Below are 21,844 nucleotides of genomic sequence, written 5' to 3'. Positions count from 1 at the left end.
GGTGACTGTGCACAGGATCGATGATGCCCCCGTGGCAATCTGGGCTTCCAGCAGGCGGATCCCATGCTCTTTAAGATTGAGATTCTTTTGTCATTGCTTGGAAGAGGGAAATTTTTCCTGTGTTTGGATCCTTGTAACCTGTCACGGCTTTCTCTGCACAAAGTAGTTTTTCTGTATTTCCCCCTACTAGTTCAGCTTCTACTGCCTGACTTACAGAGAGCCTCTCATTTTCAGTGGGTTAATGACAAAGCCCGTGGCAGCCTGTGCCTCCAGCAACACCAGGGCCGTGCCTGGCCTCAGAATGCCTTTCCCACATGGCCTGGTAGATGGTCATCTTCTCTGACTTGGAAGGGTCTGTCCTGGAGGGCACCAGCACGCCAGCGATGCAGCTGTTGCCTTCCAGGTACCTCTTCACTGAATCCATTTCCGTGACCTCTTCCACCGTCTTGGTGCCTTGTGCGAGCTCGGAGAGTGTGGCCTGGTTGATGATGTGGGAGTCGAACAGTTCTGAGGCCGACACCTGCTTCCTGAGCCCCGAGAACTTCAGCTGGTTGCCCTTCTCTTCCATCTCTTCAATCAGGGTGGTGAGAATCTGGACCAGCTCGCCTGGGGCCACAGACCTCTCTTGGTACTTCAGCAGCAGCTCCTGGCGCTTGGCTGCAGTCACGTACTTGGAGAAGAGGAGCTCCCACGCGGATCGCCTGGAGCCTTGAAACTCACCCACAGGCACGTCTATGGTCACCTGTCGCAAGGTGCGTTCCAGTTCATTGTGCTGGGAGGGAAGAGTGGTTTCCTCTCCTGGGGAAGAAGTCCTGTCCTTGGCGTGAAGTGAGGTCAGGATGGTGATCATTTCCTGAATGGTCAAGGATCCCAATCGGTATTTCATCAGCAGCTCCTCTCTTTGGCCTTCTGGAATGCTTTGGGAGAAGAGGAGTTCCCAGACGGAGATCCTCTGTCCTTGAAACTCGCCAACTTGCAGGGTCATGGTCTGGTTACGCAAGGACCTTCCCAGGAGCCAGAAGGCAAGGGAGCGTGGGACGGTTCTTTCTTTTTCATTTCCTCTGTCTTATTGACAATGGCGGAGACCACGGTCTCCATCTGGTCAATGGTGAGGATGCCCGATTGGTACAGTTGTAGAAGCTCCTTCCTTTTCTCCTCAGGGATGTACTTGGAATGAAGCACGTCCCACACCGACACTTTACGCCCGTCAAACGCCGCAGCGGTGACCTCCACCATCCGGGACTTCAGAGCCTCCTCTTTGTCTCCCAGGTCGCCAGCATCATTTCCCGCCTCTTCTTTGGCCTCTTTGGCCTCGGTGCTTGAGCTGGGTGTGTGGAAGTCCATGGGAAGATGACGTTTGCTGCTTGTGGTCCTGGGAAGGCGGTCGGAGAGAATCTTTGTGAGCTCCTTAAGGGGAGGCTGCCCCTCCTGTATCTGCCCAGAAGCTCTTCCCGCTCATGCTCTGCGAAGCGCTCGGAGAACAGGATGTCCCAAGCGGAGGACTGTTGGTCAGCGGAAGGTGCTGGGAGGAGCTGAGAGCGCAGGGCGCTTTCCCAGTTTGCCGGGTCTAAGGAAGAATCCCTCAGAGGCTGGTGTTCTGCCGCCGCTGCCACCACCGCCACCGCCTGTTGATCTGGACTCCTCACCTTCACATTGAGCTTCCTGCCAGTGGCTTCCTTTTTGGCAACCAGTGTGTGGAGGATGCTGCTGAGCCGCTCCGTTGACAGGAGCCCACTTTTGTACAAGTCCAGTAACTCTGTCCTCTTTTCCTCAGGGATGTTGTTTGAGAAGAGCAGGTCCCACAGAGTGACCCTCTGCCCTTGGCAGTTGCCTGCAGGCATATCCACAGTCGTGGCCTCGAGGGTCTTCATCCAGGGCTCTCTGAGGCTTGGTTGATCTGTGCCAGCATCTGCTGTCGTGGCTGGTTGGCTGGGAGCTTCTTTGTGACCGATGGGCCTGACGCTCTTTTCCTCTGCCTCGGTGACGATGGCGATGAGGACTTGGGTGAGGCGCTCAAGTGTCATGGTGCCTGCTTTGTGCTGCCTCAGCAAGTCCTGCCTCTTGGACGGAAGGATGTATCTGGAGAAGAGGAGGTCCCACACAGAAACCTCTTGGTCCTGGAAGAGCCCTACGCTGATCTTGCTCTTGGCCGCCTGCAAAGCCTTCCTGATGTTCTCGTTGAGGTAAGAGGAGGACCAGCCCTTGTCCATGACGTGGAGCAGCAGCAAACCAGTCTCTGGATCGGGCAGGCACCGCTGCAGAAGCTGCAGGTAAGTGAGGTTTTCGTGTGTGTTTGGGTCAAAGAAGCCCTTGGTGTCGTCTGTGGGATCAGAGAGGATCCGGTTCATTTCCTCATCAAAGTAGCCCCGCTTGTACGCTACTTCCACGGGGAGGCGGTGACTGTGCACAGGATCGATGATGCCCCCTGTGGCAATCTGGGCTTCCAGCAGGCGGATCCCATGCTCTTTTAAGATTAATTCTTTTGTCATTGCTTGGAAGAGGGAAATACTTTTTCCTGTGTTTGGATCCGTGTAACCTGTTACGGCTTTCTCTGCACAAAGTAGTTTTTTCTGTATTTCTTCCCCTACTACACCAGCTTCTACTGCCTGACTTACAGAGAGCCTCTCATTTTTCAGTGGGTTAATGACAAAGCCCGTGGCAGCCTGTGCCTCCAGCAACACCAGGGCCGTGCCTGGCCTCAGAATGCCTTTCCGCATGGCCTGGTAGATGGTCATCTTCTCTGACTTGGAAGGGTCTGTCCTGGAGGGCACCAGCACGCCAGCGATGCAGCTGTTGCCTTCCAGGTACCTCTTCACCGAATCCATTTCCGTGACCTCTTCCACCGTCTTGGTGCCTTGTGCGAGCTCGGAGAGTGTGGCCTGGTTGATGATGTGGGAGTCGAACAGTTCTGAGGCCGACACCTGCTTCCTGAGCCCCGAGAACTTCAGCTGGTTGCCCTTCTCTTCCATCTCTTCAATCAGGGTGGTGAGAATCTGGACCAGCTCGCCTGGGGCCACAGACCTCTCTTGGTACTTCAGCAGCAGCTCCTGGCGCTTGGCTGCAGTCACGTACTTGGAGAAGAGGAGCTCCCACGCGGATCGCCTGGAGCCTTGAAACTCACCCACAGGCACGTCTATGGTCACCTGTCGCAAGGTGCGTTCCAGTTCATTGTGCTGGGAGGGAAGAGTGGTTTCCTCTCCTGGGGAAGAAGTCCTGTCCTTGGCGTGAAGTGAGGTCAGGATGGTGATCATTTCCTGAATGGTCAAGGATCCCAATCGGTATTTCATCAGCAGCTCCTCTCTTTGGCCTTCTGGAATGCTTTGGGAGAAGAGGAATTCCCAGACGGAGATCCTCTGTCCTTGAAACTCGCCAACTTGCAGGGTCATGGTCTGGTTACGCAAGGGACCTTCCCAGGAGCCAGAAGGCAAGGGAGCGTGGGACGGTTCTTTCTTTTTCATTTCCTCTGTCTTATTGACAATGGCGGAGACCACGGTCTCCATCTGGTCAATGGTGAGGATGCCCGATTGGTACAGTTGTAGAAGCTCCTTCCTTTTCTCCTCAGGGATGTACTTGGAATGAAGCACGTCCCACACCGACACTTTACGCCCGTCAAACGCCGCAGCGGTGACCTCCACCATCCGGGACTTCAGAGCCTCCTCTTTGTCTCCCAGGTCGCCAGCATCATTTTCCCCTCTTCTTTGGCCTCTTTGGCCTCGGTGCTTGAGCTGGGTGTGTGGAAGTCCATGGGAAGATGACGTTTGCTGCTTGTGGTCCTGGGAAGGCGGTCGGAGAGAATCTTTGTGAGCTCCTTAAGGGGAGGCTGCCCCTCCTGTATCTGCCCAGAAGCTCTTCCCGTTCATGCTCTGCGAAGCGCTCGGAGAACAGGATGTCCCAAGCGGAGGACTGTTGGTCAGCGGAAGGTGCTGGGAGGAGCTGAGAGCGCAGGGCGCTTTCCCAGTTTGCCGGGTCTAAGGAAGAATCCCTCAGAGGCTGGTGTTCTGCCGCCGCTGCCACCACCGCCACCGCCTGTTGATCTGGACTCCTCACCTTCACATTGAGCTTCCTGCCAGTGGCTTCCTTTTGGCAACCAGTGTGTGGAGGATGCTGCTGAGCCGCTCCGTTGACAGGAGCCCACTTTTGTACAAGTCCAGTAACTCTGTCCTCTTTTCCTCAGGGATGTTGTTTGAGAAGAGCAGGTCCCACAGAGTGACCCTCTGCCCTTGGCAGTTGCCTGCAGGCATATCCACAGTCGTGGCCTCGAGGGTCTTCATCCAGGGCTCTCTGAGGCTTGGTTGATCTGTGCCAGCATCTGCTGTCGTGGCTGGTTGGCTGGGAGCTTCTTTGTGACCGATGGGCCTGACGCTCTTTTCCTCTGCCTCGGTGACGATGGCGATGAGGACTTGGGTGAGGCGCTCAAGTGTCATGGTGCCTGCTTTGTGCTGCCTCAGCAAGTCCTGCCTCTTGGACGGAAGGATGTATCTGGAGAAGAGGAGGTCCCACACAGAAACCTCTTGGTCCTGGAAGAGCCCTACGCTGATCTTGCTCTTGGCCGCCTGCAAAGCCTTCCTGATGTTCTCGTTGAGGTAAGAGGAGGACCAGCCCTTGTCCATGACGTGGAGCAGCAGCAAACCAGTCTCTGGATCGGGCAGGCACCGCTGCAGAAGCTGCAGGTAAGTGAGGTTTTCGTGTGTGTTTGGGTCAAAGAAGCCCTTGGTGTCGTCTGTGGGATCAGAGAGGATCCGGTTCATTTCCTCATCAAAGTAGCCCCGCTTGTACGCTACTTCCACGGGGAGGCGGTGACTGTGCACAGGATCGATGATGCCCCCCGTGGCAATCTGGGCTTCCAGCAGGCGGATCCCATGCTCTTTGACTATGAGACCTTTCTTCATGGCCTGGAAGAGGGAGAGCTTGTTCCCCGTGTAGGGGTCCTTATAGCCAGTCACAGCCCTCTCTGCAGAGAGAAGCTTCTCCCGCAGCTCGGCCCCCACCAGTTCAACGGAGACGGCGTCATCGACGGAGAGTTTCTTATTGCCCAGGGGGTCGGTGACGAAGCCCGTGGCAGCCTGTGCCTCCAGCAACACCAGGGCCGTGCCTGGCCTCAGAATGCCTTTCCACATGGCCTGGTAGATGGTCATCTTCTCTGACTTGGAAGGGTCGGTCCTGGAGGGCACCAGCACGCCAGCGATGCAGCTGTTGCCTTCCAGGTACCTCTTCACTGAATCCATTTCCGTGACCTCTTCCACCGTCTTGGTGCCTTGTGCGAGCTCGGAGAGTGTGGCCTGGTTGATGATGTGGGAGTCGAACAGTTCTGAGGCCGACACCTGCTTCCTGAGCCCCGAGAACTTCATCTGGTTGCCCTTCTCTTCCATCTCTTCAATCAGGGTGGTGAGAATCTGGACCAGCTCGCCTGGGGCCACAGACCTCTCTTGGTACTTCAGCAGCAGCTCCTGGCGCTTGGCTGCAGTCACGTACTTGGAGAAGAGGAGCTCCCACGCGGATCGCCTGGAGCCTTGAAACTCACCCACAGGCACGTCTATGGTCACCTGTCGCAAGGTGCGTTCCAGTTCATTGTGCTGGGAGGGAAGAGTGGTTTCCTCTCCTGGGGAAGAAGTCCTGTCCTTGGCGTGAAGTGAGGTCAGGATGGTGATCATTTCCTGAATGGTCAAGGATCCCAATCGGTATTTCATCAGCAGCTCCTCTCTTTGGCCTTCTGGAATGCTTTGGGAGAAGAGGAGTTCCCAGACGGAGATCCTCTGTCCTTGAAACTCGCCAACTTGCAGGGTCATGGTCTGGTTACGCAAGGGACCTTCCCAGGAGCCAGAAGGCAAGGGAGCGTGGGACGGTTCTTTCTTTTTCATTTCCTCTGTCTTATTGACAATGGCGGAGACCACGGTCTCCATCTGGTCAATGGTGAGGATGCCCGATTGGTACAGTTGTAGAAGCTCCTTCCTTTTCTCCTCAGGGATGTACTTGGAATGAAGCACGTCCCACACCGACACTTTACGCCCGTCAAACGCCGCAGCGGTGACCTCCACCATCCGGGACTTCAGAGCCTCCTCTTTGTCTCCCAGGTCGCCAGCATCATTTTCCCCTCTTCTTTGGCCTCTTTGGCCTCGGTGCTTGAGCTGGGTGTGTGGAAGTCCATGGGAAGATGACGTTTGCTGCTTGTGGTCCTGGGAAGGCGGTCGGAGAGAATCTTTGTGAGCTCCTTAAGGGGAGGCTGCCCCTCCTGTATCTGCCCAGAAGCTCTTCCCGTTCATGCTCTGCGAAGCGCTCGGAGAACAGGATGTCCCAAGCGGAGGACTGTTGGTCAGCGGAAGGTGCTGGGAGGAGCTGAGAGCGCAGGGCGCTTTCCCAGTTTGCCGGGTCTAAGGAAGAATCCCTCAGAGGCTGGTGTTCTGCCGCCGCTGCCACCACCGCCACCGCCTGTTGATCTGGACTCCTCACCTTCACATTGAGCTTCCTGCCAGTGGCTTCCTTTTTGGCAACCAGTGTGTGGAGGATGCTGCTGAGCCGCTCCGTTGACAGGAGCCCACTTTTGTACAAGTCCAGTAACTCTGTCCTCTTTTCCTCAGGGATGTTGTTTGAGAAGAGCAGGTCCCACAGAGTGACCCTCTGCCCTTGGCAGTTGCCTGCAGGCATATCCACAGTCGTGGCCTCGAGGGTCTTCATCCAGGGCTCTCTGAGGCTTGGTTGATCTGTGCCAGCATCTGCTGTCGTGGCTGGTTGGCTGGGAGCTTCTTTGTGACCGATGGGCCTGACGCTCTTTTCCTCTGCCTCGGTGACGATGGCGATGAGGACTTGGGTGAGGCGCTCAAGTGTCATGGTGCCTGCTTTGTGCTGCCTCAGCAAGTCCTGCCTCTTGGACGGAAGGATGTATCTGGAGAAGAGGAGGTCCCACACAGAAACCTCTTGGTCCTGGAAGAGCCCTACGCTGATCTTGCTCTTGGCCGCCTGCAAAGCCTTCCTGATGTTCTCGTTGAGGTAAGAGGAGGACCAGCCCTTGTCCATGACGTGGAGCAGCAGCAAACCAGTCTCTGGATCGGGCAGGCACCGCTGCAGAAGCTGCAGGTAAGTGAGGTTTTCGTGTGTGTTTGGGTCAAAGAAGCCCTTGGTGTCGTCTGTGGGATCAGAGAGGATCCGGTTCATTTCCTCATCAAAGTAGCCCCGCTTGTACGCTACTTCCACGGGGAGGCGGTGACTGTGCACAGGATCGATGATGCCCCCGTGGCAATCTGGGCTTCCAGCAGGCGGATCCCATGCTCTTTTAAGATTAATTCTTTTGTCATTGCTTGGAAGAGGGAAATACTTTTTCCTGTGTTTGGATCCTGTAACCTGTTACGGCTTTCTCTGCACAAAGTAGTTTTTTCTGTATTTCTTCCCCTACTACACCAGCTTCTACTGCCTGACTTACAGAGAGCCTCTCATTTTTCAGTGGGTTAATGACAAAGCCCGTGGCAGCCTGTGCCTCCAGCAACACCAGGGCCGTGCCTGGCCTCAGAATGCCTTTCCGCATGGCCTGGTAGATGGTCATCTTCTCTGACTTGGAAGGGTCTGTCCTGGAGGGCACCAGCACGCCAGCGATGCAGCTGTTGCCTTCCAGGTACCTCTTCACCGAATCCATTTCCGTGACCTCTTCCACCGTCTTGGTGCCTTGTGCGAGCTCGGAGAGTGTGGCCTGGTTGATGATGTGGGAGTCGAACAGTTCTGAGGCCGACACCTGCTTCCTGAGCCCCGAGAACTTCAGCTGGTTGCCCTTCTCTTCCATCTCTTCAATCAGGGTGGTGAGAATCTGGACCAGCTCGCCTGGGGCCACAGACCTCTCTTGGTACTTCAGCAGCAGCTCCTGGCGCTTGGCTGCAGTCACGTACTTGGAGAAGAGGAGCTCCCACGCGGATCGCCTGGAGCCTTGAAACTCACCCACAGGCACGTCTATGGTCACCTGTCGCAAGGTGCGTTCCAGTTCATTGTGCTGGGAGGGAAGAGTGGTTTCCTCTCCTGGGGAAGAAGGCCTGTCCTTGGCGTGAAGTGAGGTCAGGATGGTGATCATTTCCTGAATGGTCAAGGATCCCAATCGGTATTTCATCAGCAGCTCCTCTCTTTGGCCTTCTGGAATGCTTTGGGAGAAGAGGAGTTCCCAGACGGAGATCCTCTGTCCTTGAAACTCGCCAACTTGCAGGGTCATGGTCTGGTTACGCAAGGGACCTTCCCAGGAGCCAGAAGGCAAGGGAGCGTGGGACGGTTCTTTCTTTTTCATTTCCTCTGTCTTATTGACAATGGCGGAGACCACGGTCTCCATCTGGTCAATGGTGAGGATGCCCGATTGGTACAGTTGTAGAAGCTCCTTCCTTTTCTCCTCAGGGATGTACTTGGAATGAAGCACGTCCCACACCGACACTTTACGCCCGTCAAACGCCGCAGCGGTGACCTCCACCATCCGGGACTTCAGAGCCTCCTCTTTGTCTCCCAGGTCGCCAGCATCATTTTCCCCCTCTTCTTTGGCCTCTTTGGCCTCGGTGCTTGAGCTGGGTGTGTGGAAGTCCATGGGAAGATGACGTTTGCTGCTTGTGGTCCTGGGAAGGCGGTCGGAGAGAATCTTTGTGAGCTCCTTAAGGGGGAGGCTGCCCCTCCTGTATCTGCCCAGAAGCTCTTCCCGTTCATGCTCTGCGAGCGCTCGGAGAACAGGATGTCCCAAGCGGAGGACTGTTGGTCAGCGGAAGGTGCTGGGAGGAGCTGAGAGCGCAGGGCGCTTTCCCAGTTTGCCGGGTCTAAGGAAGAATCCCTCAGAGGCTGGTGTTCTGCCGCCGCTGCCACCACCGCCACCGCCTGTTGATCTGGACTCCTCACCTTCACATTGAGCTTCCTGCCAGTGGCTTCCTTTTGGCAACCAGTGTGTGGAGGATGCTGCTGAGCCGCTCCGTTGACAGGAGCCCACTTTTGTACAAGTCCAGTAACTCTGTCCTCTTTTCCTCAGGGATGTTGTTTGAGAAGAGCAGGTCCCACAGAGTGACCCTCTGCCCTTGGCAGTTGCCTGCAGGCATATCCACAGTCGTGGCCTCGAGGGTCTTCATCCAGGGCTCTCTGAGGCTTGGTTGATCTGTGCCAGCATCTGCTGTCGTGGCTGGTTGGCTGGGAGCTTCTTTGTGACCGATGGGCCTGACGCTCTTTTCCTCTGCCTCGGTGACGATGGCGATGAGGACTTGGGTGAGGCGCTCAAGTGTCATGGTGCCTGCTTTGTGCTGCCTCAGCAAGTCCTGCCTCTTGGACGGAAGGATGTATCTGGAGAAGAGGAGGTCCCACACAGAAACCTCTTGGTCCTGGAAGAGCCCTACGCTGATCTTGCTCTTGGCCGCCTGCAAAGCCTTCCTGATGTTCTCGTTGAGGTAAGAGGAGGACCAGCCCTTGTCCATGACGTGGAGCAGCAGCAAACCAGTCTCTGGATCGGGCAGGCACCGCTGCAGAAGCTGCAGGTAAGTGAGGTTTTCGTGTGTGTTTGGGTCAAAGAAGCCCTTGGTGTCGTCTGTGGGATCAGAGAGGATCCGGTTCATTTCCTCATCAAAGTAGCCCCGCTTGTACGCTACTTCCACGGGGAGGCGGTGACTGTGCACAGGATCGATGATGCCCCCGTGGCAATCTGGGCTTCCAGCAGGCGGATCCCATGCTCTTTTAAGATTAATTCTTTTGTCATTGCTTGGAAGAGGGAAATACTTTTTCCTGTGTTTGGATCCGTGTAACCTGTTACGGCTCTCTGCACAAAGTAGTTTTTCTGTATTTCTTCCCCTACTACACCAGCTTCTACTGCCTGACTTACAGAGAGCCTCTCATTTTTCAGTGGGTTAATGACAAAGCCCGTGGCAGCCTGTGCCTCCAGCAACACCAGGGCCGTGCCTGGCCTCAGAATGCCTTTCCGCATGGCCTGGTAGATGGTCATCTTCTCTGACTTGGAAGGGTCTGTCCTGGAGGGCACCAGCACGCCAGCGATGCAGCTGTTGCCTTCCAGGTACCTCTTCACCGAATCCATTTCCGTGACCTCTTCCACCGTCTTGGTGCCTTGTGCGAGCTCGGAGAGTGTGGCCTGGTTGATGATGTGGGAGTCGAACAGTTCTGAGGCCGACACCTGCTTCCTGAGCCCCGAGAACTTCAGCTGGTTGCCCTTCTCTTCCATCTCTTCAATCAGGGTGGTGAGAATCTGGACCAGCTCGCCTGGGGCCACAGACCTCTCTTGGTACTTCAGCAGCAGCTCCTGGCGCTTGGCTGCAGTCACGTACTTGGAGAAGAGGAGCTCCCACGCGGATCGCCTGGAGCCTTGAAACTCACCCACAGGCACGTCTATGGTCACCTGTCGCAAGGTGCGTTCCAGTTCATTGTGCTGGGAGGGAAGAGTGGTTTCCTCTCCTGGGGAAGAAGGCCTGTCCTTGGCGTGAAGTGAGGTCAGGATGGTGATCATTTCCTGAATGGTCAAGGATCCCAATCGGTATTTCATCAGCAGCTCCTCTCTTTGGCCTTCTGGAATGCTTTGGGAGAAGAGGAGTTCCCAGACGGAGATCCTCTGTCCTTGAAACTCGCCAACTTGCAGGGTCATGGTCTGGTTACGCAAGGGACCTTCCCAGGAGCCAGAAGGCAAGGGAGCGTGGGACGGTTCTTTCTTTTTCATTTCCTCTGTCTTATTGACAATGGCGGAGACCACGGTCTCCATCTGGTCAATGGTGAGGATGCCCGATTGGTACAGTTGTAGAAGCTCCTTCCTTTTCTCCTCAGGGATGTACTTGGAATGAAGCACGTCCCACACCGACACTTTACGCCCGTCAAACGCCGCAGCGGTGACCTCCACCATCCGGGACTTCAGAGCCTCCTCTTTGTCTCCCAGGTCGCCAGCATCATTTTCCCCCTCTTCTTTGGCCTCTTTGGCCTCGGTGCTTGAGCTGGGTGTGTGGAAGTCCATGGGAAGATGACGTTTGCTGCTTGTGGTCCTGGGAAGGCGGTCGGAGAGAATCTTTGTGAGCTCCTTAAGGGGGAGGCTGCCCCTCCTGTATCTGCCCAGAAGCTCTTCCCGTTCATGCTCTGCGAAGCGCTCGGAGAACAGGATGTCCCAAGCGGAGGACTGTTGGTCAGCGGAAGGTGCTGGGAGGAGCTGAGAGCGCAGGGCGCTTTCCCAGTTTGCCGGGTCTAAGGAAGAATCCCTCAGAGGCTGGTGTTCTGCCGCCGCTGCCACCACCGCCACCGCCTGTTGATCTGGACTCCTCACCTTCACATTGAGCTTCCTGCCAGTGGCTTCCTTTTTGACAACCAGTGTGTGGAGGATGCTGCTGAGCCGCTCCGTTGACAGGAGCCCACTTTTGTACAAGTCCAGTAACTCTGTCCTCTTTTCCTCAGGGATGTTGTTTGAGAAGAGCAGGTCCCACAGAGTGACCCTCTGCCCTTGGCAGTTGCCTGCAGGCATATCCACAGTCGTGGCCTCGAGGGTCTTCATCCAGGGCTCTCTGAGGCTTGGTTGATCTGTGCCAGCATCTGCTGTCGTGGCTGGTTGGCTGGGAGCTTCTTTGTGACCGATGGGCCTGACGCTCTTTTCCTCTGCCTCGGTGACGATGGCGATGAGGACTTGGGTGAGGCGCTCAAGTGTCATGGTGCCTGCTTTGTGCTGCCTCAGCAAGTCCTGCCTCTTGGACGGAAGGATGTATCTGGAGAAGAGGAGGTCCCACACAGAAACCTCTTGGTCCTGGAAGAGCCCTACGCTGATCTTGCTCTTGGCCGCCTGCAAAGCCTTCCTGATGTTCTCGTTGAGGTAAGAGGAGGACCAGCCCTTGTCCATGACGTGGAGCAGCAGCAAACCAGTCTCTGGATCGGGCAGGCACCGCTGCAGAAGCTGCAGGTAAGTGAGGTTTTCGTGTGTGTTTGGGTCAAAGAAGCCCTTGGTGTCGTCTGTGGGATCAGAGAGGATCCGGTTCATTTCCTCATCAAAGTAGCCCCGCTTGTACGCTACTTCCACGGGGAGGCGGTGACTGTGCACAGGATCGATGATGCCCCCCGTGGCAATCTGGGCTTCCAGCAGGCGGATCCCATGCTCTTTTAAGATTAATTCTTTTGTCATTGCTTGGAAGAGGGAAATACTTTTTCCTGTGTTTGGATCCGTGTAACCTGTTACGGCTTTCTCTGCACAAAGTAGTTTTTTCTGTATTTCTTCCCCTACTACACCAGCTTCTACTGCCTGACTTACAGAGAGCCTCTCATTTTTCAGTGGGTTAATGACAAAGCCCGTGGCAGCCTGTGCCTCCAGCAACACCAGGGCCGTGCCTGGCCTCAGAATGCCTTTCCGCATGGCCTGGTAGATGGTCATCTTCTCTGACTTGGAAGGGTCTGTCCTGGAGGGCACCAGCACGCCAGCGATGCAGCTGTTGCCTTCCAGGTACCTCTTCACCGAATCCATTTCCGTGACCTCTTCCACCGTCTTGGTGCCTTGTGCGAGCTCGGAGAGTGTGGCCTGGTTGATGATGTGGGAGTCGAACAGTTCTGAGGCCGACACCTGCTTCCTGAGCCCCGAGAACTTCAGCTGGTTGCCCTTCTCTTCCATCTCTTCAATCAGGGTGGTGAGAATCTGGACCAGCTCGCCTGGGGCCACAGACCTCTCTTGGTACTTCAGCAGCAGCTCCTGGCGCTTGGCTGCAGTCACGCACTTGGAGAAGAGGAGCTCCCACGCGGATCGCCTGGAGCCTTGAAACTCACCCACAGGCACGTCTATGGTCACCTGTCGCAAGGTGCGTTCCAGTTCATTGTGCTGGGAGGGAAGAGTGGTTTCCTCTCCTGGGGAAGAAGTCCTGTCCTTGGCGTGAAGTGAGGTCAGGATGGTGATCATTTCCTGAATGGTCAAGGATCCCAATCGGTATTTCATCAGCAGCTCCTCTCTTTGGCCTTCTGGAATGCTTTGGGAGAAGAGGAGTTCCCAGACGGAGATCCTCTGTCCTTGAAACTCGCCAACTTGCAGGGTCATGGTCTGGTTACGCAAGGGACCTTCCCAGGAGCCAGAAGGCAAGGGAGCGTGGGACGGTTCTTTCTTTTTCATTTCCTCTGTCTTATTGACAATGGCGGAGACCACGGTCTCCATCTGGTCAATGGTGAGGATGCCCGATTGGTACAGTTGTAGAAGCTCCTTCCTTTTCTCCTCAGGGATGTACTTGGAATGAAGCACGTCCCACACCGACACTTTACGCCCGTCAAACGCCGCAGCGGTGACCTCCACCATCCGGGACTTCAGAGCCTCCTCTTTGTCTCCCAGGTCGCCAGCATCATTTTCCCCCTCTTCTTTGGCCTCTTTGGCCTCGGTGCTTGAGCTGGGTGTGTGGAAGTCCATGGGAAGATGACGTTTGCTGCTTGTGGTCCTGGGAAGGCGGTCGGAGAGAATCTTTGTGAGCTCCTTAAGGGGAGGCTGCCCCTCCTGTATCTGCCCAGAAGCTCTTCCCGTTCATGCTCTGCGAGCGCGCTCGGAGAACAGGATGTCCCAAGCGGAGGACTGTTGGTCAGCGGAAGGTGCTGGGAGGAGCTGAGAGCGCAGGGCGCTTTCCCAGTTTGCCGGGTCTAAGGAAGAATCCCTCAGAGGCTGGTGTTCTGCCGCCGCTGCCACCACCGCCACCGCCTGTTGATCTGGACTCCTCACCTTCACATTGAGCTTCCTGCCAGTGGCTTCCTTTTGACAACCAGTGTGTGGAGGATGCTGCTGAGCCGCTCCGTTGACAGGAGCCCACTTTTGTACAAGTCCAGTAACTCTGTCCTCTTTTCCTCAGGGATGTTGTTTGAGAAGAGCAGGTCCCACAGAGTGACCCTCTGCCCTTGGCAGTTGCCTGCAGGCATATCCACAGTCGTGGCCTCGAGGGTCTTCATCCAGGGCTCTCTGAGGCTTGGTTGATCTGTGCCAGCATCTGCTGTCGTGGCTGGTTGGCTGGGAGCTTCTTTGTGACCGATGGGCCTGACGCTCTTTTCCTCTGCCTCGGTGACGATGGCGATGAGGACTTGGGTGAGGCGCTCAAGTGTCATGGTGCCTGCTTTGTGCTGCCTCAGCAAGTCCTGCCTCTTGGACGGAAGGATGTATCTGGAGAAGAGGAGGTCCCACACAGAAACCTCTTGGTCCTGGAAGAGCCCTACGCTGATCTTGCTCTTGGCCGCCTGCAAAGCCTTCCTGATGTTCTCGTTGAGGTAAGAGGAGGACCAGCCCTTGTCCATGACGTGGAGCAGCAGCAAACCAGTCTCTGGATCGGGCAGGCACCGCTGCAGAAGCTGCAGGTAAGTGAGGTTTTCGTGTGTGTTTGGGTCAAAGAAGCCCTTGGTGTCGTCTGTGGGATCAGAGAGGATCCGGTTCATTTCCTCATCAAAGTAGCCCCGCTTGTACGCTACTTCCACGGGAGGCGGTGACTGTGCACAGGATCGATGATGCCCCCGTGGCAATCTGGGCTTCCAGCAGGCGGATCCCATGCTCTTTTAAGATTAATTCTTTTGTCATTGCTTGGAAGAGGGAAATACTTTTTCCTGTGTTTGGATCCGTGTAACCTGTTACGGCTTTCTCTGCACAAAGTAGTTTTTTCTGTATTTCTTCCCCTACTACACCAGCTTCTACTGCCTGACTTACAGAGAGCCTCTCATTTTTCAGTGGGTTAATGACAAAGCCCGTGGCAGCCTGTGCCTCCAGCAACACCAGGGCCGTGCCTGGCCTCAGAATGCCTTTCCGCATGGCCTGGTAGATGGTCATCTTCTCTGACTTGGAAGGGTCTGTCCTGGAGGGCACCAGCACGCCAGCGATGCAGCTATTGCCTTCCAGGTACCTCTTCACCAAATCCCTCTTTGCTACATCTTGTGCTTTCTCTGTTCCTGCTTCCAAATTGTGCATAACTTCTTCATTAATGATGTCTGCCTTTAGTAGCTCAGAAGCTGTGACTTGCCTCCGTAGTCCTTGGAACCAAATGTCTTTTCTGTGGTCTTCTCTTTCCTCTATGATCTTCCGTATTTGCCTTGTGATACTCTGCAGAACTGCCCAGTTCCCCTCCTTATACTTTTTTATCATTTCTTTCTGCTTCTCTTCTGTAACATAGTCTGAAGAAAGAAGTTCCCAAAGGGAAATGGGCTGTCCCCTGTATTTCCCAAGGCCTACTTTTATTTTGCAAGATGAGAGGACATGCTTAGTTTGTTCATCCACAAAGATATATTCCCTCTTCTCTCGTAACGGCAGCAGGTATGCACCTGTCTTTGCATCTTTGGTGCACCTGAGCAGGAGCTGAGTGTAGGTAATCCTTTCCTGTGTATTGGGATCTATAAATCCTTTGGGAAGAAGCCCCTCATCAGATAGTAGGAGGCAAGTTTCTTCATCCAAGTAGCCCCGTCTGCAAGCCACCTCCACAGGGAGGCGGTGTCTGTGTATAGGGTCAATGATTCCACCTGTGGCCACCTGTGCCTCCAGCAGCCGGAGGGCATAGTGTTTCTCTACCAGGTTTCTTTTCATGGCTTGGAAAAGGGAGAGTTTGTCTCCTGTGGAGGGGTCAGTATATCCAGTAATGGCTTTCTCAGCAAGGAGGAGTGCCTTGTGAAACTCTTCCCCAACCAGCCCAAGGGAGATGGCCTGGTCAACTGAGGAGGGCTTCTTCTCCAGCAGATCAGTGAGGAGGCCTGTGGCAGCCTGGGCCTCTAGGAGTAGCAGAGTATGTTCTGGGGAGAGAAAGCCTCTCTTCATGGCCTCATAGGCAAGCAGCTTCAACCCCTGTCCGGCTACCAAGACACCTGCAATGCAGCCTGTCCCCTCCAGGTAGCGCTTCACGGCGTCCCTCTGGGCAAGCTGCTGCAGAGGAAGGGTCTTCTGGTGCAGTCTGTCCAAAGTTGCCTTGTCAATGATTTCTGCATTGAAGAGCTCTGCGGCAGACACCTCTTGCCCCCTCAGCCCCTTCAGCTTGAGCTTCTGGGCTGCCTGTTCTGTTTCCTCCACAATGGCGGTGATGGTTTTGCAGAGCTGTGGCAAAGTGACCTTCTCACCCTTATACTGCCTGACCAGATCTTTCCTCTTCTGTTCATGGATATATGGGGAGCAGAGGAGGCCCCACAGAGAGACTGCCTGGCCTTTATACCGGCCTACCTGTACCTGCATAGTCTGTGCTTTCAAAAATTCTTTTGTTGCCTCGTCAATGTAGAAATAGGTTTCCCCTCTTCTGACAACCTGCAGCATGTACAGCCCAGTTTCTGAATCTTGGGTGCAGCGTTCCAGAAGCTGAAGATAAGTGAGGTTCTCATGCGTATTGGGGTCAAAAAAGCCTTTGGTATCATCTGTGGGGTCCAGAAGGATGCGGTTCAGGTCTTCATCAAAGTAGCCTCGCTTATAAGCAACCTCCACGGGGATGCGGTGGCTGTGCACAGGGTCGATGATGCCCCCTGTGGCAATTTGTGCCTCCATCAGGCGGATGCCATGGCTCCTCACAATCAGCTCCTGATTCATGGCCTCAAAGAGAGAGATCTGCCCTTTGGTGTAGGGATCTGTGTATCCAGTGACGGCTTTTTCTGCACTCAGCAGCTTCTCATAAATTTCTTTTCCAATCAGCCCTGATGCCATTGCTTCATCCACAGAGAGCTTCTTGTTCTTTACTGGGTCAATGAGGTACCCTGTAGCTGCCTGGGCCTCCAGCAAGACCAGAGCTGCCCCTGGTCTCACCAGACCTTGCCTCATGGCTTGGTAGAGGCTCATTTTTTCATGATCTGGTTCTATGAGGACCCCTGCAATGAAGTTGCACCCCTCCAGAAAGTGCTTGACGGAATCCATCTCACTGACTTCCTGGACAGTTGTCTTCCCCTGCTGGAGTTCGTCCAGGGTCATCTTGTCTATGAGCTGGGACTGGAAGAGGTCGCTGGCTGACACCTTCTTCCTTAGGCCTTTGAAAGTGAACCTCTGGCCTTGCTGCTCTGTCTCTTTGATGATCTTCTTGATGGATGATGCCATTTCATGAAGGAACTCCTCATGCGCGTCTTTGTATCTCAGCACCAGCTCCCTCCGCTTGGCCTCCGGGATGTACTCCGAGTGGAGCAAGTCCCAGAGAGAAACCTCTTGTCCTTTAAACCTCCCGATGCTGATCGAGACGGAGAAAGAGTTTAGCACTTCCACGGCTTGCTGGTCTCCATAAAAAGCTGCCTCTTCGGTCAGTGGGAGAAGCCAGAGCCCCGACTCAGGGTCCTGGATGCACCTGTCTTTCAGCTGCTGGTAGGTCAGGCTCTCCTGGGTATTCGGGTCAAAGAAAACCTGGCTCTCCTTGCTGTCCTGAGAAAGAGCCCTCTGCATTTCTTCATCAATCAAGCCATGCTTGAAGGCCACTTGGAGGGGCAGGTGATGGCAATGAACAGGGTCGATGATTCCTCCAGTGGCCAGCTGAGCCTCGAGCATGGGGATGCCCACCCTGGCAGGGAGTAATTCCTTCCTGATAGCCTGGCACACCGAGATTGGTTTCCCTGAGTAGGGGTCAGGGAAGCCGGTCACCGCCCTCTCGGCTTGCAGCAGCTCTTCCATCAGCTCTTCTCCCACAATGCCACTTTTGATGGCATCCTCAACACCAAACCGCCGATTAGACACTGGGTCCATGATGGAGCCGGTGGCTGCCTGGGTTCTGAGCAGCTGTGCTGCCATCCCTGGCAAGAGGAGCCTTTCCTGCATAGCTTGGTAAATGCCCATTTTTTCCTTGGAGGACTGAACGAAAACTCCAGCAATGCTCCCTGTGCCCTGCAAGTACAGCTTGACGCTTTCCATCTCAGACACTTCGCTGGGTGATCTTTTGCCCTGGGCTAGCTCAGTAAACACCTCTTCTGAAAGGATGCCTGCATCCAGGAGCCAGACGGCTGGCACTGCTCCTCTCAGACCTTGGAAAGTGACCTGCGTCTTAGCTTTCATTTCTATGTCATTCATAAGCTGCTGGACAAGGCTGACCAGCTGGTGAAGGGAGACTGCTCCAGAGCTGTGCTTATCCAAAAAGTCTGACTTCTGCTCCTCAGTGAAGTAGCCGGAACTCAGCAGGTCCCAGAGAGAGACCCCCTTGTCCTCAATGAAGGTCTCCTTCAAGCACTGCTGGACTTGCTCTTCAGTGGAGCAAGCAGAAGCTGTTTGTGCCAGAGGCAAGAGCCGAATGCCCGAATGTGCCTCCTTCTGACACCGGTCCATCAACTGCCCATAGCTGACCCTCTCTTTCCTGTCCAGGGTGCTGAAAGCCTTGGAATCACTACTCGGGTTGGAAAGGGTTTTCCCAAACTCCTCATCCAGGTAGCCACTTTTCTGGGCAAATTCTATGGGGACATAGTGGCCGCTGTGTGGATCAATGACCCCCCCAGTAGCCAGCTGGGCATCCATCAACTGCCTGGCTTTCCTGTCTGCCAAAAGGCCTTTCTTCATTGCTTGGAAGAGGGAGATTATCTTGCCGGTGAAGGGGTCCCTGTAGCCAGTGACAGCTTCTTCAGCCTGCTGCAACACCTCATAAAGCTCAGGGCCAACCAGGCCTTTCTTCACTGCATCATCCAGGGAAAGTCTTTGGCTGCTCACTGGATCCACAAGGAACCCAGTAGCTGCTTGGGCCTCCAGCAAGGGCAGGGCAACTCCAGGCACCACCATGTTCCTTTTCATAGCTTCATAGAGGCTCAGTTTCTCATTGGAGGGTTGCAGCAGAATTCCCCCTATGCTTCCCATGCCATAGAGGTACCTTCGGACTGAATCCAGGCGCAGCACGTCCTCTGGGCTCACCACTCCATCTAGGATCTCCTCAAAGAGCGTCCGGTCAATGATGCCTCTCTCCAGCAGGTGGTAAGCGCTGACCTTCCCTCTGAGAGCTGGGAACTGGATGCAAGCCCACTTCTTCATTTCCTCTTCAAGAGAGAGGCAGATCTGCTCCAGGGTGACCTTCTGAAGTCTGTAGTGGTTGAAGACTTCCTTTCTCTTTCCCTCACTGAAATACTCTGAGTTCAGCAGATCCCACAAGGAGACTCTCTGTCCTTGGAAGCGCCCGTGTTTGACAAAGAGCCAGGAGCTCCTGAAGGCCTGCTTGGTGGCATCATCCAGGGGTTGGTGCTTCCTGCTGTTGAGTGGCAGGAGGCAGAGGCCTGTGGTGAGCTCCACAATGCACTTCTCCTTTAACTGTAGGTAAGTTAGGTTCTCATGGGTGTTTGGATCAAAGAAGCCTTTGGTGTCATCCCTGGGATCTGACAGGATCAGGCTCATTTTCTTCTCAAAATAGCCCCGTTTGTAGGCCACTTCCACTGGGAGGCGGTGGCTATTGACAGGATCAATGATGCCTCCAGTGGCGATCTGGGCCTCCAGAAGGCGAATGGCATGTTCTGTCACGATGAGGTCTTTTTTCATTGCCTGGAAAAGGGAGATCTTGCTCCCAGTATAAGGATCCTTATAGCCAGTCACTGCTTTCTCAGCCACCAGCAACTTGCTATACACATCTGGACCTATGATGTTGCCACGCAAGGCCTCGTCCACAGAATATCTCTCATTCGCCACGGGGTCAATGATGTGTCCTGTGGCCGCCTGAGCCTCCAAGAGGATAAGTGCCGTCCCCGGGCGGAGGAAGCCCTTCCTCTTGGCTTCATAGATGCTCATTCTCTCCTGGGAGTCAGGCAGGAGCAGCCCACCAATGCTGCCAGTCCCTTCCAAGTACTTCTTCACTGTGGCCATGTTAATCACGTCTTTGACCAGGGTCTCTCCCTGCGTTAACTTCTCAAATAAGTCTCTGTTGATGATTTCAGAGCTCAGGAGCTGGGCAGGTGTCACCTTTTCCCTCAGGCCTTCAAAGGTGACCCGGGAGTCAGCAACGGTTTGTTCCACCATGAGACGGATTTTGTCAGCCAGCTGCTGAGGAGAAAGGAACCTGCAGGAGAATTGCTGCATAAGAGTTCTCCTCTGCTCTCCTGTCAGGTATTCTGAGAAGAGGAGCTTCCAGAGGGATATGGGCCTTCCCTTGAACCTACTGGAGGCCACCGACACCGTGGTGTTTTCCAGGGCCAGCTTTGTATTGTGGTCAATGAAGGTATGACTCCCCTCATGATCTCCAGCAAGAGGCAAGAGGCAGAGCCCGGTATCTGAATCAGAGACGCCCCGCAAGAGCAGCTCCCCATAGGACAACTTCTCCTTTGAGTTGGGCTCAAAGAATCCACGGGCCTCGTCCGTAGGGTTGCACAGCAGCTTGTACGTCTCTTCATCCAAGTGGCCCCTCTGCAGGGCCATCTCTGTCGGAAGTCGGTGATAGGCGTGTGGGTCAATGATGCCTCCCGTGGCGAGCTGGGCATCTAGCAGGAAAAGGCCTGGGTTCCTGGGCACCAGGTGTTTCTGCATGGCTTGAAACAAAGAGATGGTCTCCCCTGTGTAGGGGTCTTTGTATCCTGTGACTGCTCTCTCAGCTGAAGTCAATTTCCCAAACAGCTCCGGCCCAACAACTCCTGCCTGGATGGCCTCAGCCACAGTTAATTTTGTGTTCTTTACAGGGTCGATTAAATAGCCTGAGGCCACCTGAGCCTGCAGCAGAATTTCAGCTGTGCCAGGAGGGAGGAGGTGCTCTACTAATGCTTGGTAAAGGCTCTTGCGTTCATTCGTTGGCAGGATGGCTACTCCAGCAATGCTGGTGATCTCCGACGTGGACTGTTGCACTGAGTCCATCTCTGCCACTTCCTGCACTGTCATCTCCCCCTTCTGGAGGGCTTCAAATGTGGTGGAGTCAATGATTCCAGAATCCAGCAGCTCCCGGCTACACACAGCCCCTCTCAGTCCAGGGAAAGAGATCTTGAGAGGCAGCAAGAGCAGGCCTCTGGCTGGGTCTGCAACACATCTTCTCATCAGTTCTGTGTAGGTGACCCTCTGGTCAGTATTGGGATCCCTGAAGCCCTTGGCCTCCTCGTTCCCTGGATCAGAGAGGGAGTCGCTCACGTCCTCGTCCAAATAGCCCCGTGCACAGGCCTCTTGCTGAGGGATGCGATGGCCAGAAACAGGCTCAATGACCCCTCCGGTGGCTATCTGGGCTTCCAGGAGATGCAAGCCCAGCTTTCTTCCAATCAGCTCTTTTTGGATGGCTTGGTAGAGGGAGATCTTCTCCCCTGTGTAGGGGTCAGGGAAACCTGTCACTGCCCGCTCTGCGCACAGCAGCTTCTCCTTCATTTCCAGCCCTGCCAATCCCACTGCCAGGGCCTCCGCCACAGGGAGGAGACGCTCACCCTTGGGGTCAATGATGCCACCTGTGGCTGCCTGGGCTTCCAGCAGGGCCAGGGCAACATCCGGTTGGATCAGGTGGTCCTGGAGAGCTTGTGCCAGGCTCGTGGTCTTGCCAGAAGCCCCCACAAAGACTCCTGAGATGCTTCTGATGTTGGGGGTCGTTGAGCCACTTGGCTGTGAGGCTTCCATTACTGCCGCTGCCACTGCTGCCGCCAAGCCTCCTGCAATGGTCAGAGAGATCCTGCAGAGAGAGGAAAGGGAAGGCACCATGAGGGGAAACAAAGTCTCGGAGCTGTAGGCACAGTGCAAACATAGAAGGTGTGTACACTAGTTGGGACAGCCTTGCTTTTCAGGGTGCTTTCTCAAAACTTCTTCTTATTAAGACAATCTTTCTTGATAATATTAAGAGTAGAAAGCTGGGAAAGTAACTTGAGGTTTTCTGAGTATGAATATTCATTCTTACATCCTCTATCACCTATGCATATCTATGACTGTGACTTTCTCCTCCTTTCCTGGAATGTATGACTACGAGGACAATCCTTCTGCCTGAAGGAGCCTCTCTCATTATGTTCTAGAGGGAATTCCTTCAGGGCACAGTTAATTAAATACATACTGCGTTGAGCTATGATGATTAGTTTTTGG

The 21,844-nt window shown here is 54.7% G+C and overlaps 1 protein-coding gene across 1 annotated transcript in view; it reads right to left on the bottom strand.

Annotated features, from left to right (window-relative positions):
- The window catches only part of EPPK1 (epiplakin 1), a 51,807-nt gene extending 30,349 nt beyond the window's left edge, over nucleotides 1–21,458 (bottom strand). Inside the window, 21 exon segments of the mRNA XM_087960101.1 lie at nucleotides 1–33; nucleotides 36–90; nucleotides 92–231; nucleotides 234–309; nucleotides 311–1,002; nucleotides 1,005–1,415; nucleotides 1,418–3,751; nucleotides 3,754–3,816; nucleotides 3,819–4,085; nucleotides 4,088–6,151; nucleotides 6,154–6,216; nucleotides 6,219–7,229; nucleotides 7,232–7,330; nucleotides 7,333–8,673; nucleotides 8,676–8,885; nucleotides 8,888–9,628; nucleotides 9,631–13,060; nucleotides 13,625–13,680; nucleotides 13,683–14,393; nucleotides 14,396–14,428; nucleotides 14,431–21,458. Coding sequence (XP_087816227.1) covers nucleotides 1–33; nucleotides 36–90; nucleotides 92–231; nucleotides 234–309; nucleotides 311–1,002; nucleotides 1,005–1,415; nucleotides 1,418–3,751; nucleotides 3,754–3,816; nucleotides 3,819–4,085; nucleotides 4,088–6,151; nucleotides 6,154–6,216; nucleotides 6,219–7,229; nucleotides 7,232–7,330; nucleotides 7,333–8,673; nucleotides 8,676–8,885; nucleotides 8,888–9,628; nucleotides 9,631–13,060; nucleotides 13,625–13,680; nucleotides 13,683–14,393; nucleotides 14,396–14,428; nucleotides 14,431–21,391 — 20,791 coding nt within the window. The 5' untranslated portion in view covers nucleotides 21,392–21,458.
- Between the last annotated feature and the right edge of the window lie 386 nt (nucleotides 21,459–21,844).

The sequence above is a fragment of the Notechis scutatus genome, chromosome 3, assembly GCF_049901735.1.
Source record: "Notechis scutatus isolate UNSWTSFEM ecotype Mainland chromosome 3, rNotScu1.2, whole genome shotgun sequence".
NCBI classification, from domain to species: domain Eukaryota; kingdom Metazoa; phylum Chordata; class Lepidosauria; order Squamata; family Elapidae; genus Notechis; species Notechis scutatus.
The sequence above is the reverse complement of the archived record's forward strand: the minus strand, read 5'-3'. Positions and strand labels throughout refer to the sequence as shown.